The sequence below is a fragment of the Arvicanthis niloticus genome, chromosome 6 (genome assembly GCF_011762505.2).
Source record: "Arvicanthis niloticus isolate mArvNil1 chromosome 6, mArvNil1.pat.X, whole genome shotgun sequence".
Lineage (NCBI taxonomy): Eukaryota > Metazoa > Chordata > Mammalia > Rodentia > Muridae > Arvicanthis > Arvicanthis niloticus.
Window position 1 is genome coordinate 2,281,400 of NC_047663.1, and position 17,682 is coordinate 2,299,081.

The 17,682-nt window shown below is 50.5% G+C and overlaps 1 protein-coding gene across 11 annotated transcripts in view; it reads left to right on the forward strand.

Annotated features, from left to right (window-relative positions):
- The window catches only part of Slc38a10 (solute carrier family 38 member 10), a 46,282-nt gene that overhangs the window by 7,865 nt on the left and 20,735 nt on the right, over positions 1-17,682 (forward strand). For 6 of the 11 annotated variants that reach the window (XM_076935339.1, XM_076935342.1, XM_076935337.1 and 3 more), the window contains 9 exons: positions 657-702; positions 1,583-1,676; positions 3,303-3,446; positions 4,475-4,599; positions 6,664-6,816; positions 7,241-7,343; positions 9,487-9,669; positions 13,055-13,166; positions 13,737-13,843. In XM_076935339.1, the coding sequence (XP_076791454.1) occupies positions 657-702; positions 1,583-1,676; positions 3,303-3,446; positions 4,475-4,599; positions 6,664-6,816; positions 7,241-7,343; positions 9,487-9,669; positions 13,055-13,166; positions 13,737-13,843 (1,067 nt within the window). The remainder of the gene's footprint in view (positions 1-656; positions 703-1,582; positions 1,677-3,302; positions 3,447-4,474; positions 4,600-6,663; positions 6,817-7,240; positions 7,344-9,486; positions 9,670-13,054; positions 13,167-13,736; positions 13,844-17,682) is intronic. The other 5 variants (XM_034504826.2, XM_034504822.2, XM_034504824.2 and 2 more) reach the window with 1 other exon arrangement.

Genomic DNA, 17,682 nt, shown 5'->3' on the forward strand with positions numbered 1-17,682 from the left:
TAGTTGTGGCTCAGGAAGGAAAGATGGAGACCCTTTCCTGGTAGGACTCTGCTTTGTCCATGCCTGCTGGACACTATCAGTGCTCTGTCCCTGGCTGTTCTGGGCTCTGGCAAGTCTCAGAGCTCTTGTTCCTTCCTTCCCCAGAGAGCCATGCTTGCAAAGATTCGGTTTCCTTCTGTAAGTCACAATCAGAGGACAAATATAAAGCCCTCAGCAGCATCCTTGTGGAGCAGGACATGAATACTGGGCTCTGGAGCCGGGCTTGAACCTTCTGGACCCCTCTTGAGTTCTTTCTCTTCCCCTATTCCCAAGTAGGGCTAGCTCTGCAGTTTTCACACTGCTCCAAGCCTGTTCATAGCTGTCATGGGCAGAACCCAGTACTTCACAGGGTCCTGACTTCTGTTTCCCCCTTAATATTTCATAAGGAACAACTACAGAAACCCTTGCTTGTGTCTGTGCCTCCCTTGCTTGTGTCTCTTTGCTTGTGTTGTTTCGTTTGGGGATGGTGGGTCTAAAGAAAGTCTGGCACCAGAGTTTAAAGTATCTCCTTATCTGTGGAACTTCAAGCAAACTGCCTCTCACAGCTTTTCTCAGTGGCTTTTTAACCAAAGTGTTTCTTACTGTTGGTCTGAGCCTTTTTCTCTTCTCTTCTGTAGCATTCCATGCTTATGGCAAGGCCGGGAAGATGCTGGTGGAGACCAGGTGAGCGGTGCCGCCTCGCTGAGTCCCATCCTTCTCTCTGCAGCAGCGGAGGAGCTGGAGCCTGTCAGGAAATGAACGCTGTGCTTCACGCGTGGACAGCTTATAACGTTTAATGTGCTTCTGAGGAGTTGCTCACACAGTAGTCAGTTCACTGCGACCTTACACCGGCTGTCGGAATTGAAAGCTGTATGAGAACAAGAGGCTTGGAGAGTACTGAGGGATAGCTCTCAGCGTAGCTAATGTTGTTTTTAAAATTTATTAATCATTTTATTTGTTTACATTTTATATGTTATTCACCCTTCCTGGTCTCCCTTTCACAACCCCCCACTCCAAAGTACAGCTAACCTTAATGCTGTTATGTAAACTGCGCCCCCAACTCTGCTGCAGAAGGGAGGCCCTAAACTGAATTTTTTTTTTTTTTGAGAGTAAAATTTTAATGAGTTGGAAAAATTTGTCAGAAAATTACACTTTTAGGCTTCTAAATCAAAGAATTGTAAACATAGAAGAAAACAGTTTCGAGGAGCAGTTGGTTATTCTTTTAACTTATCTAATATTACTGTACCTAGAAGGGTTTCTGAAGCTCCCGTGGAAGGAAAGTACGATACCACATAGAGACTAGTTCAGTGTGGTTTGGCATTCACCCCAAGAGCAGTGCAGAGCCCCCAGACATCCCACAGTCCTGTGAATGTAGACATTCAAAATTGCCTTGAACTCAGCCAGATTTCTGGCAGTGTCAAGTCAGCAAAGCCCAGGAACTGGATCTGGTCCTCAGTGTCAGACTTGGGGTACCTGAGTCTTGAGTCTGCAAAGATGCCTAGCTTTGATCACACGGCAGTCCTCTTAACTAGGACTTCAGAGCTCTGGGTATCTCTCTTCACAGCATGATTGGGCTGATGCTGGGGTCCTGCATTACCTTCTATGTCGTGATTGGTGACTTGGGGTCCAACTTCTTTGCTCCACTGCTTGGATTACAGGTAAGACACTGTTAGATGTCTGTTCTGTTTTAATCCTTGTGGTTGCTGCCTCCTTTCCTTAAGCCAGCTGAGACCAGTGTGCTTGGCTGAGGCAGGCTTCCTCTGTCTGCCAGCCACTCAAGTTCCCTGGCTTGGATTTCAGGACTTTGCTGGGGTAGTGTCTGCGAGGTACTAGGAGAGTGAGAGAGGGAGAGAGGAAGAGCAGGCTATGACACAGCTGGGTAGTGTACAAGGTGGAAGACAGGAAGGGGAGGGTATGATAGATCAAGCCATTGTGCAGGTCAGTTGCCTCAGCCTTCCAGCGCTTCTCATCAAAAGGCAGAAGAGACCAGGCCCTCATGTAGCTCGTGTGCTTGGCTATTGATTGGTATGTTGAGGCAGGGAGCTGGAGCCCACCCTGCTGAGAAAGGTGTGAGGGCACTGCTCCCAGGGCCTGTGACAGCTCTGTCATGCTCCAAGCTTGCAACTCCTTGCCCCAGAAGGGTCCCACCTGTGAACTGGGCTTCACACAGCCTTCCTCCCCTACTGGGGAGCAGAGCTGTAGCCAGTGACTGGCTGGGAGAGTGGGGTCTTTTTTGTGAAGACTCCTTCGTGTTTGTTTATCAGATAGGTAGAGACGAATTTTAGTTTGTAAAGGTGTCAGCTGAGGGGGAGGTCCTTCTCACGAATACGTGTTGGATTTGCATGGTGTGGGAGAACTTTCCAGAGTGTCCTGTGACCCTGGCCCTGGTCCGTGTTCTGAAGGTGTCTTCCCATTGGGCTCTCCATGTCCCTGTCTTCCCATGGGTGCAGCAGAGCTGTGGATCAGTCTCTCACACAGTTACTTGAGTCCTTTCTCAAAACCTATAGATCTGTGCCAGGGTCAGATGTCTCAGCTGCAGTTCTGAGAGACTTGCAGGATGGTTAGTGTTGGCCTCTGTGGCCTTGCAAATGGTCCCACACAGTGACAGAGTGTACAGAGCCTCTCTGTTCCCACCGCCCATCGTGTACAGTGCTGCCATGCTCAGCGGTGTGGGCTTGTTTTAGATTTGCAGGTGTTTGTAGCTGGGGAGCCCTTCACCTCCAGCCTGTGCTGTCACCTATGAAGGATCCAGGAAGTCTAGCGTGCTAGCTGCAGCTGAGTTAGATGGTAGCTATCCCCAGACCGTTGCTTGCCAGTAGATGCCAGCCTGGAGTTTTGTGAGAATTTTCTGGGTCAGAATTTGCTTCTGTGGCAGAGACAGCTCTGAGTTGTGTGGAGACTTGGTGACTCCTTCCACCAGCCACTGGCACTAGCTGTGCAGGGTATTTCCAGAGCAGTGCAGTTCTTACCTGTTTTGGCCACGTTCTGACACTGTCATGGGGGTGGGGGGGGGGTTGGCTAATCTTTTTGTCCAGACTAGTCTCAGTGTGGAGCCTGGGTGGACCATGCAGGGCCAGAGGCATTCAGTGCCTTGATCCACATAGCTACTGAGAGGGGAGCTTTCAGACTGTACATGCCAGACTTGACCACACCACCTAATACCTTAAGGCCTCAATGTGCTCCCCGGCCTGTGGTGGCTCCTGCCCTGGCAACACCAGTAAGATGAGTCTTGGCAGTGAGTAAGCTCAGGGCTCAGAGCATGAGGACTCCTGATTCCCTTCCAGGTGACCAGGACTTTCCGTGTGTTCCTGCTCTTCGCGGTGTCCCTGCTCATCGTGCTTCCGCTCAGCCTGCAGAGAAACATGATGGCCTCCATCCAGTCCTTCAGTGCCATGGCGCTCCTCTTCTACACTGTCTTCATGTTTGTGGTGAGCATCACAGGCGCTGCTAAGGAGGTGTTTATGGCTTAGTCCTTCCCATAGCCACAAGTGCCCATGCCTTAGTCTCCTGGAGCCGTCAGCTACCTTGTGGAGCATTGTGAGAAAGTGGCTTTGAGTCTTGTGGTAGAGTTACTGAAATGGCATATGTTTGCCTGGTCGGTGAGCACCAGAGCAGGGCAGTTGGGCAGCAGGATTCAAAAGGTGCTTCGAAACTGTGGTTGCTTTGCCCAGGCTGTGGAAAGCAAGTGAAGTGCTGGGTGCTTTATGGGAAGATCCTTCGTGTGGAACATGGAACCAGTGCATCAGCTAGTGTTTTGTCACATGGTGCCTGTTGTCATTTTTCTAAATGACCTTTGTTGGGGACAGTCTGGAAGATGAGGTGTGAGGACTTCCTCCAGAGTCCTTAGCCTTCGCTGCCTGACCCCGCTGAACCCTTGGGGCTTACCCTCACTTGCCAGGGAAGCCCTGTGCTTCCCAAGACCAGGGGCCAAGTGACCTTGCAGGAGCTGTGCACTGGTCTGGCTGCAGGTTTCTCTGCAGCCATGGTCCCCTCATGTCCTTAGCTCTCTGGGGACCAGCCAATGACAGTTAACTCCTTACTCTTAGCTGTATCTTCAGTGGGATGAGCTCCTGAAAGATGACTGTGTCTGCCTGTCCAGAGCAAGGACATAAAGGGCATGCCCATACTGAGGGGACTGCTCCCTGAGATTTGAGACAGGTATCAGGGCTGAGTTAGTGAGTGAGGTTCTGCTTCTGTGTCCACTGTGAGGCCCCCATATAGGAGCCACTCTACCACGTGCAGAAACCCTCTGCAGCTGGGTACAGCCCTCAGTAGTGTGCAAGCAGCTTCATGCATGGGCTGAGTTATAAGCCAGGGCCAGGGACTCAGGTGAGATGGGGCCCCTACCCCTTCAGACAGCCTCAGGCTACAGGAATAAACCAGCTTTGATGTCTCCTGTACCTCTTCTGTGGCACACTGTCTCCTGACCCCATGTCTCACTCTCTTCTTGGTCTAGATTGTGCTGTCCTCCCTCAAGCATGGCCTCTTTAGTGGGCAGTGGCTGCAGCGGGTCAGCTACATTCGCTGGGAAGGCGTTTTCCGCTGTGTCCCCATCTTTGGCATGTCCTTTGCCTGTCAGTCGTAAGTACTGCTGAGGTGGAGAAGCGGGAGGGCCGGGGCTGGCGGTGTGGACCAGAGGGGTTGAAGGGAGAAATTGTGGGGTCAGCATCCTGCTTTTCTCGCTTCTGGCCACTGAGGAGTGATGGTTGTTCTCGTGTGGCCGGCTCCTCTAGGCTGAGGGAAGAGTTCTGTGCTAACCAGGAAATAAACTACTGGTAGGATTAACTGGCAAGGGCAGCGAGTTTCCCAGATCCCTTGAGGGGAGAGTTGGCTGTGGGGTGCAGCAGCAACTCAGCCATCTGATTGTGAAGAGTCCTGAGCGTTTTGCCAGAGTTTAGCTGTTCTAAGAATATTTAAAAAGATGTTGCACAAACATTGACTTGAGGCTGCTGCTAGGATGTATCTGAGTCTTGTGTGTGCGGGCGGGCTCTCTGGCAAGCGGGCCTCTGTGAACACAGAACGGGCTGCTCTGCCATCCCAGCCGCAGCACTGCCTCCTCCACTGGGGTGGCAGGAGCTAGTGGTGCGAGCCTGGGTGGGAACAGTAAGCGTAGATCCGACATCGTTGAGAAAAGACCATCAGCGTGTTGGGGGGCTGGCAGAGAAGCCCCCCTCCTGTGGTGTCAGTGGGCATGTATTGTGCCAATCGTAAACTAGTGTGACAGAGAAAATTTGCTCACACTGCTGTGTTTACACCCACATGCGAGATCCAGATCGTCATTCCCCACTCACCGGCTCCCTCTTGGCAGCTCCGTCTCCACCAGAACTCGCTCCAGCCTCGCTGTTTAATGTCCCCATTATCACTGGTGACAGAAGTTGCATTCCTGTGCAGTGTACCTAGTTACCACTTGTCCCTTCTGCCCGCCTGTTTGCTTTTTAGAAATGAGCCTGCGGTTGGGCTTCCTCGATGGTTGCCATGCGGCAGGCGGTACACAGCCGTGGGTTGGTTCTCAGTGTAGGTTCCTGGTTACAGAAGGAGGGAAACATGCCATAGTCTTAAGACTCATCTCCCTGGAAAGGAAAACCTAGGGCCCTAAATGTGCCCTCTTCTTCTGTGTTGGTCACATACTGTCCCCAGGCTACAAGCACTGGAATGTTTGCTAGGTGAGGTGACAGAGTTATTCTCTCAGTGGCCTGTACCGGAGGCCTGTCTATGCTGGGATGGCAGCCAGTTCCTTACCTTGTACCTGTCATCGTCTGGCCCTTTTGATCTTACTCCTGGTGAGTGAATCTTGTGTTATGAAGAACTGTCAGCATTGAGCATAGAAAGCTTGGTGGGGCAGAGTGCACTTGGACCTCACTTCCAGCCTAGGGCTAGTGAGGCCACCTCAGGAGTTGTCCATGCTCTCCGTCCGAAAGCTGAGGCATTTGGGATTGGATGGAAGCCTTTCCACAGTGTCCAGGCACACCTCGTCTCCCTGTCACAGCACCTGCAGTGCCCTTGACTGGATGTGCACATGTTCCTCTGTGTTGTGCAGATGCATGTGATTTAAGCTCCCCCAAAGATGGGCCTCCTGCCTGAGAAGCCTTTGCCACCTCGTGGCTGAGCCAGGGCTCATGCCCGCTTGCCTTCTGTATCCTTGAGGCTGTGTAGCGTGCCGCTGCCTTTTTTCTCCTAGCTGACTACAGTGGTGGCCTCTTGTGCTGAGGTTGACTTGTGAGCCTGGGGTGGACAGGGCTCTCAGCTTCCCTTCGCCAGCCTCCCACTGATTCTTGCCTGCTTCTTGATCAAGGTAGTATGCCTCTTTGCTTCTCGTGGCCTTTTTAAGGACATTTTTGGGTAGGGTTCCACTGATCTGTATGCCGGTCTCTTTACTAGTTGCTGACTTCCAGCATGCATGTGTGTGAGTTGTATATATACACACACCCACTTCCCTGGTTGTTCCTACTCTGACTTCCTTTATGCCTTTGGTCTTTTCCTGGAAGGACATAGTCACGGGGAAGTACATGGGAGAGGCACCCAGGTTTTCCCTCCTGTTGTTGCTTGGTTCTTTAACTGGTTAGTTTCTGAGCCTGAACCATTCCAGATGCAGCCCCCTTCTACTCTCATGCCCTCTCCTCAGTCATGGTTCCCCACACCTCGCAGGCGCCCAGGTCCTCCTCTCAGTTGGCTTTCCTGTCCCAAGTCCTCAGCTGTGCTGTTTTGTCCCTGTCCTGCTCAGCAGCAGCACACTCCTGCACCAGGCCCAGGACACAGTCCAGCTTTCTCATCACACTGGGAGAGGCTGCTATGTGGGAGGTATGGCTAGGCTGACCCTTGTGTGTGCTCACCTTTGTGTGTTGATGGCATGAGGTGGCTGCATCCTCCACTTGTGTGTGTTTAACTCTCATATCCCTTGCCATGGGGCTGCGTCAGCTTGCCGTCAGCTCCTTCCTCAGACTGCCCAGACACGGTGCTGGCTGTAAAGCACTGGTAAGGGATCTACATGGAACCTTGTAGGGTAGAGGTCGTGGGTCTTATCACAGTGCAGCTGTCTGTAGTGTCACCCAGCTAGTGACCTTGGCACCAGGTATCACTCCGTGGTGAGTGTTTTGTGAAGGAAGTGTCAGAGGCTTATTGCCTGGGCCATTTTGGTAGAAGTCCTAGGAGTTGTCAAGAGGGGCGGGTGAGGCTCTAGAGCCTGCCTGTCTAGAGTCTGTGTGACTTGCTTGTCTTTACACAGCCAGGTCCTGCCCACCTATGACAGCCTGGACGAGCCATCAGTGAAGACCATGAGTTCCATATTTGCCTCGTCCCTCAACGTGGTCACCGCCTTCTATGTCATGGTAGGAACTGTTCCATGGCCGCCCCTTGATGCACAGCACGCTGCCACTGCCGTGCACTCCAGGCCCCGTGCGGCCTCTGCTGTCCGTCTGTGGGGGCTGCAGACGGACCTCTGGGTCCTCAGTTGAAATGCTTGTCTAGAGCCTGTGTGACTCACTTGTCGCCCCAGGCACAGGCACCTCTGAGCTGCTTCTGTCCTAGACCATGCTATATCTTTTTCTGGTTTTGTAGAGCCTTACCAAATTTGTATTCCTAACTGGCCTGTAACTTTCCATGTAGATGAGGATGGTCCCAAACTTGGGGTGCTCTTCCTGCTTATGCTCACAAGTGCAAGGATTATTGGTGAGCACCACCACACCCAGCTGTGCTGCCATTGTTAGTCTGAAGAGCTTAGGCATCTTGGCCAAGGCTGGTTCCAGATTGCTTTAACTCTCTCCACAGAAAGCATTCCCACTACAAAGAGTGGTGCTGAGGCGGCTGCAGCCCCTCCCCTTGTGTGTGGTGCATGGGACCCCAGTGTGAGCAGATGCCCCAGTCCATAAGCATTATGACCATTTTCAGTAGTTCCCTCCACTTGCACTCCAAGAAAGGGCTTCTCTGTGGAGCCCTGGCTGGCCTGGAACTTGCCTTGAAGACCAAGCTGGCCTCAATTCAGAGATCTGCCTGCCTCTGCTTCTCAAGTGCTGGGATCAAAGGTGTGTGCCATCACCACTTGGCTCTTCTTATTAATATACTTAAGTGCTGTAGTTATTATGTCTGACTGTCTGTCTGTCTGTGTCCATCCATCCATCCATCCATCCATCCATCCATCCATCCATCCATCTATCTATCTATGACAGCATCTCACTGTGTCACTAAAGCTGTCCTGAAGCTCACATGTAGCTTAGGCCTCGAACTCCTTCTGATCCTCCTGCTTTCTCCTCCCAAGAGTGGGGATTATTATGCCACACCTGGCTTCTCTGTGGTCTCTGTAAATAAACTTATAGCGATCAGTAAGCTGCCTAGTTGGGAGAGCTCGCCTTGCATCCATGACCCATAGGTTTGATCCCCAGAACCAAGGAGTAGAGAAATGCTGTCAGAGAGGAGAATGTGAGCGTGCTGGGGCTGCACCTTAGCTCCCGCTCTTGCTGTGGCAGCAGCCTTCTGAGTGGTCAGTGCAGCATCGTCCGGTCCTGCACAGCCTTCTGAGTGGTCAGTGCAGCATCGTCTTGTCCTGCACAGCCTTCTGAGTGGTCAGTACAGCATCATCCAGTCCTGCACAGCCTTCTGAGTGGTCAGTGCAGCACCGTCCGGTCCTGCACAGCCTTCTGAGTGGTCAGTGCAGCATCGTCCGGCCCTGCACAGTCTTCTGAGTGGTCAGTGCAGCACCGTCCGGTCCTGCACAGCCTTCTGAGTGGTCAGTGCAGCATTGTCTGGTCCTGCACAGTCTTCTGAGCGGTCAGTGCAGCACCGTCCGGTCCTGCAGTCTTCTGTCCTCTTAACCCCACGATTATTTGACTGTTTCTTTGTTTTGTTTTGTTTTTTTCAGTCTTTTTTTTAAAAAAGATTTATTTATTATATATACACCATTCTATCTGCATGTATGTCTGCAAGCCAGAAGATGGCAATGGATCTCATTACAGGTGGTTGTGAGCCACCATATGGTTGCTGGGAATTGAACTCAGGACCTCTGGAAGAACAGCTAGTGCTCTTAACCTCTGAGCCATCTCTCCAGCCCCAGTCTTGTTTTTTTGAGGCAAGGTCTTACTGTGTAGCTCTGGTTTGCTTGGAACTATCTGCCTCCTGTTTATGCCTCCTGAAAGCTGAGGTCACAGTCCTGAGTCCCTGTGTCCAGCTCCTCATTGAGTTTGAAACCAGCTTAAGAGTGGCTCCTCTGAAGGAGGCGTTCTAGACCCTTCCTTTCTCATTTTTGCCTCATTTATGTTTCTGTTGAAGTTATACTGACATTTGCTGACAGCAGTCCACCTCTGTCACTGGGAGTCTCAGGACTGAAGGGCTGAGGAGTGCTTGTGTCCTTGGGAGGGTGGGTCTTGTGCCAGCTTCCTTGGGGAGGTACTCTGAGACCAGTCTGGGATAAAGCAGACAGACAGGGAGACAGGCGGTCAGAGACAGAGCTGGCCACGGTGCTTTCTCCTCCTCCCACAGGTGGGGTTTTTTGGTTACGTCAGCTTCACTGATGCCACCACAGGCAACGTACTGATACACTTCCCCTCCAATCCGGTGACAGAGATGATCCGAGTGGGCTTCGTGATGTCTGTGGCTGTGGGCTTCCCCATGATGATTCTGCCGTGCAGACAGGCCTTGAACACACTGCTATTTGAGCAGCAGGTAACAGTCCTCTTTCATTCTCTTGGGCTAGTTCTGTGTTTTCATGACAGTGGTAGGTGGAGCATTTTCTAGTTAGAAATAAACTCTGTGTGTGTGTGTGTGTGTGTGTGTGTCCCCAGATTGTTTGGCTGTCTGGCAAGTGTTTTATCTGCCGAGACATCTTACTGGTCCAAACAAACTTCAAGTGAAATGAAGTCTTGGCTTATTTTGAGGGGAGTCTGCCATGTTTTGCAGGTTGGCCTGGAACTCAGGATTCTCCTGCCTTTGCTTTCTGAGTGCTAGGATCACAGGTGTGTACCAACATGCCCAGCTGAAACTAAGTGGCTTTTGTTGTTTGTGTGTAATTTAACTTTTTATTTAGTGATGGTAGTAGGGCTTACTGTCATGGTTTGTGAATGGAAGTCAGAGGAAATGAATAGAGTCCAGTTCTCTCTCTTCACCTCATGGATGCTGGGGTCAAACCAAGGCTGTTAGGTTTGTTGACAACTGTCTCTACCTGCTGAGCCTCTCTTCCCTCTTGGGAAGTTGTTAATAGAGACCCTTCCCTTCCCCTTCCTTCCCCCTTCTTCCCCCTTCTTCCCCCTTCTTCCCCCTTCTTCCCCCTTCTTCCCCCTTCTTCCCCCTTCCCCCCTCCCCCCTCCCCCCTCCCCCCTCCCCCTCCCCCCTCCCCCCTCCCCCTCCCCCCTCCCCCTCCCCCCCTTCCCTTCCCTTCTCCTTCCCTTTTTTCCCTCTTTCCTTTGTTGCTAGGAATTGGCCCTCATGTATGCTAAAGTTCACCCACTGCTCAAAGTTCATATAAGAAAGGCCTGTGGGCCATGCCAGCTGCGTAGGTAACTCAGTTTATCTCTGGGATTTGGCCACATTGATGCTAGCAACCTCAGGCCCTGGGGAGGCTGCAGCAGGGATACATTGATCACATTGATCACAGCTGGCATTGTGGGATAGGCTTGTGCTGCTCTGCTCTGTACTTTGGTGTGACTTCTGGTAATATGTTGGTAGAACCTTTGCACAATGTGTGAGTGTGAGTGTGTGTGTGTGTGTGTCCTTCACAAGAAACGTTCAAATACAGGGATAGAAACTGAAGGCTCTCTGGTGCTGGCTTGCCCTGGGTTGCCTCACATTCGTCAAGCCTCTCCATCCCAGCTTTCTATCCTTGTTTACAGGGTGCCCTGTCCTGAGTCTGGCAAGTTAGCTCCACTGCCTGGGCTGTTTTCTGTGGTGGCAGCTTTTGCTTCAATGCCTGACATCTTAGACATGGTTTGTCTGATCAGCCAGGACTCCTGGTGGCCAGAATTACAAGGTCACTCGAGCACGTCACTTGGGGTGAGGGACATCACTTGGGGTGAGGGACTTGACGCTGGTCCTAGCGTGTAGAAACAACAGTAGAAACAACTGGCACAGAGCTCCTGCCTGCTGGAATCATGGCAGTGCTGTCTGTGACTCCTTCCCATGGACTTGGCGGCCAGTGACAGTAGAGGCCCAGTGCCACAGGCTGAATGTCTCTCACATGCATGCTCCTAGTGTACCTGTTAGTGTTACATATCTGGATGCTATGCAAAGTAGAATTTAGGACTCTGTCCCTTGAGGGACAAAGGTGAGAACAGCTCTGTGACCATAGCTCACCCCACTGCACCCTATCCTTGTTGTAGAGCCTGGCCTGTGGGTTCCTGAGACCGTGTCACATTGCTTAATGTGAACTCAGTGTGTGCATGTGTTTCAGGTTGGAACAGCATTAGTGAGGTTTTGCATAATGTACCCCTTCTTTTGCAGAGTTGTTTTGTTGAAATGGGGTCTTACTATGTAACCCTGCCTGGTCTAGACGTCACCATCCAGATTAAGGTGGCCTTGAACTCAAAGAGAATTACCTGTCTCTGTCTCCCAAGGCTAGTGTTCATCTCTTTTGTAAAGTTAAACAATCAATAATGGAACAAAAAGAATTATTAAGTAAGTCCACTGCCAGACAGTGCTAGTGCACACCTTTAATCCCACACTTGGAAGGAGAGGCAGGTGGATCTCTGTGAGTTTGAGGCCAGCCTGGACTACAGATTGAGTTCGAGAACAGCCAGACCCACCCCAGAAACCCTGTCTTGAAAAACAGTTCACCTGCTTCTTGGCCTTCTTCACATGCGTGTGGCTGCTTCCCTGTATCTGTCTGTTCACAGTGTTACTTTCCCTTCCCTTTCCTGTGTTTTCAGTGGATTTACTGGGAGCCTGTCTGTGTTTCCATGGAAACCTACATCATCTCTTGTAGATGTTCTCCCATTGATAGATTTTCTGCTTGTCCTCAGGAATATCTGACACACAGGTTCCTAATTCCTCCTTTAGAGAATTTCCTGGTCATCTTCCAGTGTGCTGTGACTGGGATTCCTGGGTTATGAAAAACTGTCATCCTTACTCAGTGAAAGATTCCAGCTGCAGCTGCCTCAGTCTATCCTGGGTTAATGTCTATTATGAAAATAAGTCACTTTGAAATTCTAGTTCGGGGAGGCTGTTATTCCTAGCCCAGGAGTGATCATTGTGTTAATCGAGACTTCCTATGTGTCAGTTCAGATGAGGATCAACAACTTAACGGGGAGATACTTCTGTTGTCAGAGGGGAAACAGAGGCACACAGCTGGTGCTGCCAGAGCCAAGATCTGAACCATGCTGTGTAGGACTCTTAGGCATGTAGACTCTGAGGCCAACATCTCTTGTGGTGCCACACCTCAGAGTGTCCTGTGTGCAGGCATGGCAGGGTGTTGGGATGTGTCACATCAAATCCTTCTCCACTTTCCTCCTTTCTGAACTTTGAAATTGTTAAGTGTCCACCATAGATCTGTTGAGAATGATAACAGCTTAGCGTGTGTGCGTGTGCGTGTGGTGCATGTGATGATGAAAACAGCATGTGTGCGTGTGTGCGTGTGTGCGTGGTGCATGTGATGATGATAAAACAGTTTAGCGTCTGTGCTTGGTGCGTGTGTGCATGTAGAGCTTCAGCGTGTACTCTGAAGCTGCACCTTGATGAGCAGCTGACTCAGCCAACAGGGCTGTCCCTCTGGAGTCTACTCTGCTGTCCAGTTTGTGTGTCTAAGACTCTGTTTTGTCTTTGCTCTAAGAGAAAAACTAAAAACCAAAACAAGAATGTAATACTAACATTTCAAAGGTTTTAAGATATGCGGCCCGGGTGGAGAGTTAGACACTTAGGCGGCTTAACTGGCAGTCTGTTGGTTTCCGTTAAAGCCGCTCAGCCAAATCTAATTATACTGGGACAGTCACCTGCCAGGTGAGCTCCTTCCTGGCCCACGCAGAGATAGACTTGCTTGGCAGAGCCCTGTGTGGTGTTATGCCACTGGAAAGTGGTCCTTTCAAAACTGGTTTTGGTTTTTTTTTTTTTTTCTTTCATGTAGCAAAAAGATGGAACCTTTGCTGCAGGAGGCTACATGCCCCCACTCCGGTTTAAAGCGCTTACCCTCTCAGTGGTGTTTGGAACCATGGTCGGTGGGGTCATGATCCCCAATGGTAGGTGACTGGCCCTGCTGCCCCCTTTCTGCCCTTAGTTTTGCCCCATTCTTCTTGTTGCATGGGGGACCCAAGGCCCACGTTCCTGGCCCATGCTTAGCGTTCAGCTAAGATTACTCTCAGTCTCATGCCAGTTTCTCTAGTATCCTAGTATGCCTAGAACCTCAAGGTCATACCCAGTCCCCAGCAGGCCGGTTGTAGCTTGGTGTCACCAAACACAGGAGCACTGGCTTCAGCCAGCCAGCCCATTGTATCCTTTACACACACATCTTAGGGCAAAGCGCTAGGGCACTTAACAAGTGGGTAGTGTGTATTAGGCCATGTGGAGCCAACTTCTGATTTTCTATAGGAAACCCCCTTTAAAGATCAGCTGCCAACAATTTCCCAGGATGCCCTGCTCCTACTAATTTTAGTGTATGAGAAAGAGGAGAAAGGTGGAAATGGTGGTAGAGCCCCCTGGATACAGCAGATCTGTCCACTGGCACTCAGGCAGCCTTTGTAGTGACCCTGTCACTCTCACGCCCGGTGAGTGCAGGCTCCCAGTCAGCCGTGCTGTGTGTTCATTTGTAGTGGAGACCATCCTTGGCTTCACAGGAGCGACGATGGGGAGCCTCATCTGCTTCATCTGCCCAGCCCTGATCTACAAGAAAGCCCACAAGAGCGCCCCCTCAGCCCAGGTGAGTGTCCCTCCCTAGGCCATGTGCACGTGTCCCCTGGATGAAGAGGGGAGTTGCCCACCAGGTGGCCTGGCCCTTGTCATCAGTCTAGTCAGGGAGAGGGCCTTCAGACAGGTTCTGCCAATTCACTCTCAGTGTCTTATCACAAAGAGAGGAGATGTGGGGAATGGGCCACACAAGTGGCTCGGTCTCTGCCCCATGTGTGTCAGGGCTTCCCCAGAGAGGACACTTTCTCCTCCTTTCCCAAGACATGACACTAAGTCTGTTCCTACTGTGACTCAGCTGTCCCCTTCAGGAGACACTCATTCCCACAGAGAGCACCACTGCTGGATTAGTGGGGTGTCCTAGGTGGACTGTGTGTGGGCATGCTCCAGCTTGTTTGTTTGGTAGTGTAGCTTTCTGTCTTTGCTTAACATCCACGGCAGGGTGCTCTTCAACCACAGGTGCGAGCGTCCAGTGTTGCCGTTTATTTTAACCGTGTCCTAGGGCTCACGACATGGAAATCCGCAGTCCGTCTCCCACTTTGGCATCTCGGCACAGCTACTTAGGGTCTTTCTCTGTGCTTTTGGCACAGGTGTTTCTCTATACAGGAGGACATTCCTGTAGACAGTGTTCCAGAAATGAGACTCCCGGTCAGAGTGGGAGCCTCCCGCCCTGTGCCTGATGAGGCCGTGACTCCCACACAGGGAGTGGGGTTCTCGTCTCAGGCACACAGCTACTTAGGGTCTTTCTCTATGAAGTGCCTGTGGTTCTGCCTCCTTTTTAGGGAATTATTGAGTGTTTTCTTATTGATGAGTGCTGGTCGATGTTTAAGGAATCAGGTGTGTGCTTAGGCAGTGGTTCAATGGGCAAAGCACATGTGCAACTATGAAGGAAGCTTGCAGTTTGCGTCACCAGAACCTGCGTAAAAGCTTCGTGGGCATGGTGGCCAGCCAGTGATCACAGCACTTGAGAGACAGAGACAATGCCAGGAGCAGGCTGGGTAGCTAGACTGGTTGAATCAGAGAGCTCCAGGCTCAGCAAGAGACCCTGCCTCAGTAAACTGGAGATCCACTGAAGAGAGCAGGCAGCAGCCTTGGGCCTCTACAGACACACACTGAAGAAAGGTGCGATGTGTGTAGAAAGCAGTTCTTACTACAGCTTCGCTTAGTTTGGCAGTGTGACCCCCAGTTAGAAACCCTCCAGGCCAAATGGGATATCCTGACACCCCAAAACTCCCTGTGAGCACCTCTCATCCTCTGACCCTGCATTTCAAAAAAAAGGTTACCATTGTTTCTTCTGGTGGTTCTAGCTTGGTGTCGTGAAGTCTCATGATGTCTGTGTGGTGGTTACAGTCACTGCATGAGGGCCTTGCTGTTATGTGGGTGATAGGGGTTGTTGGTTTGTTTTTGAGACAGGGTTTCTCTGTGTAGCCATGCCTGTTCTGGAACTCCCTGGGTAGACCAGGCTGGCCTCTGCCTCCCTAGTGCTGGGATCAAAGGTGTGTAGTCCTAGTGATTTATAGAGTTTTTTGTTGTTTGCTTTGTAGGAGTTTCTAATGGATTATGCATTTTTTTTAATCAAATGTATATATTTCACATTTGTTTGGCTTTTTTTTTTTAATTTCTTTCTTTTGTTTGTTTATTTTGTTTTTTAAGACAGAGTTTCTCTGTGTAGCTGTGGCTATCCTAGAACTCACTCTGTAGATCATACTTGTCTTGAACTCAGAGATCCTCCTGCTTCTGCCTCCAAGTGCTGGGATTAAAGGTATGAGCCACCATTGCCTGCCACTTTTTTCTTTCTTAAGAACATCTCTTTCTCCCCCCTTAATTACATTTAAGTACTTTGTGTGTATGTGTGTACGTGTGTACATGTGTTCTCATGTGGAGGTTGGAGGACTTGTGGGACTCATTCCTCTCCTACCGTCTGATTTCAGAATTGAACTCAAATTGTCAAGTTTTGCAGCATGCACCTTTATAGGATGAGCCATCTCAGTGGCCCCAGTTACATTTTACAGTTTATTATTCATCAATGAATGGATGTTTATGAGTGTGCCTGGTGTCCTTGAAGGCCAGAAGGTATCAGATGCCCTGGGACTGGAGTTCTAGGCAATTGTGAGCCTGGTGTGGGTGCTGGAAGCTGAACCACTGAGCTGTTTTGCTGGCACCATATTTTGAAACAAGAAGAACTGACTTTGTACCCCAGGTGCTGGGTTATCCCTGTAAGTTACTTTACGTGGCACTGGACATCTTTTGGTGACAGAAGTTCTAGATTTTACTTTGGCCCAGTTTATTGGCTTTTCTCGCCTTAGTGCCTTTCGGTTCTATTTAAGAAAAGTAGAGATAGCTGCCTGTCCCAGGTTCTAAAGATCTATTCTGGTGGCTTTTATCATTCACCCCAATAGGATCAACCTAAGTAACACAGGACTCATGTGGCTGTCCAGTTGATCCACACTGACCCCTGCTGTGTCCTTCTCAGTCCCTGTTGTCTGTTTGAGGCTCTTGGGGGCCTCTGTTGACTGGTGTGCTGGTCGCTCCTATAACTGTTCTGCCTGTTTCATGTGCTGAGCCTCTGTGCTTTTCCTCCATGGTTGGTACTGGGAGGCAAACACTCTCTCCCTCTTGAAGGTGCTCCTTGTCATCAGTACTCCTTGTCACTGCGTGTTGTCAGTGCTCCTCATTGTTAGTGCTCCTCGCCTTCAGTGCTCCTCGTCTTCAGTGCTCCTCGCCAGTGCTCCTTGCTGTCAGTGCTCCTTGCTGTCAGTGCTCTTTGTCAGTGCTCCTTGCTGTCAGTGCTCCTTGCCGTCAGTGCTCCTCGCCTTCAGTGCTCCTCGCCTTCAGTGCTCCTTGCCGTCAGTGCTCCTTGCCATCAGTGCTCCTTGCTGTCAGTGCTCCTTGTTGTCAGTGTTCCTCTGCATGCTTGACCTACTCCCGAGTAATTGCTGACACTGTCATTGCTGACTAGATTGTAGAGGTGATAGCACCTCCAATTGACAGTATTTTCCTAATATTTTTAAAGATTTACTTTATTTTGAATGCTGTGTATATATGTGGGTTTGTGTGTTTGAGTCCAAGTGTTAGCAGAAGCCAGAGGCCTTCCCTCCCCTGGAAATGGAATACAGGGTGGTGTGAGCTGTCTGACATGGTGCTGGGAACTGAACTCAGGTCTCTGAGAGCGTGGCCGTGTTCCTAGCAGCTGACCCATCGCTCAGCCCTGCACAGTTTGATTCCACTGACGTCTTCTCTTGCCCACAGCCTCTTAGACTTCATCACTGTGGCAAACGCCCGTGAGAGTCTTAGGAAAGATTGATTTGGGCTCACAGTTTCAGAGTTTTGGTGTGGTCCTTGGTCTCATTTTAGGTATGAGTTACAATGTTGTTACAGTGATGGCAGTGTGTGCCAGAGGCTGCTCACCTGTGGCGTCCAAGAAGCAGAGAGAACAGATGAGAGTGGCGAACGCCACCTCCATTCAGCCCCTGATAAAGGGCAAGCCTTTGTGAAAAGCCTGTTCTCCCTCAGTGATCGCTTTCACGGGTCGGAGACCAGACCAAATATGCAACACGTGAGCCTTTGTGGGATGCTTCCAATCTAAACCATAACAACTTTCAGATCTTTGGGGGTTTTAGTAACTCTTTAAATATACATTGGAGAGTTTCAGCTCCTTGCCATTGGTTAAGCATGCTTCATGGTCTGACGTATGGCATGTTCTCTGATTGCTTGGGCCTAACGTCACAAACTGGGCGTTTTGTACAGACTTTTAAAATCTTAGCAGTTCTGAGAAAGGTGCGATAATTCCTAGTGGTAGATTTGTGTCCTTTTAGCCCCTTGAGTCTGCTTTTCAGTCTGAGGCTGTGTCGTTAG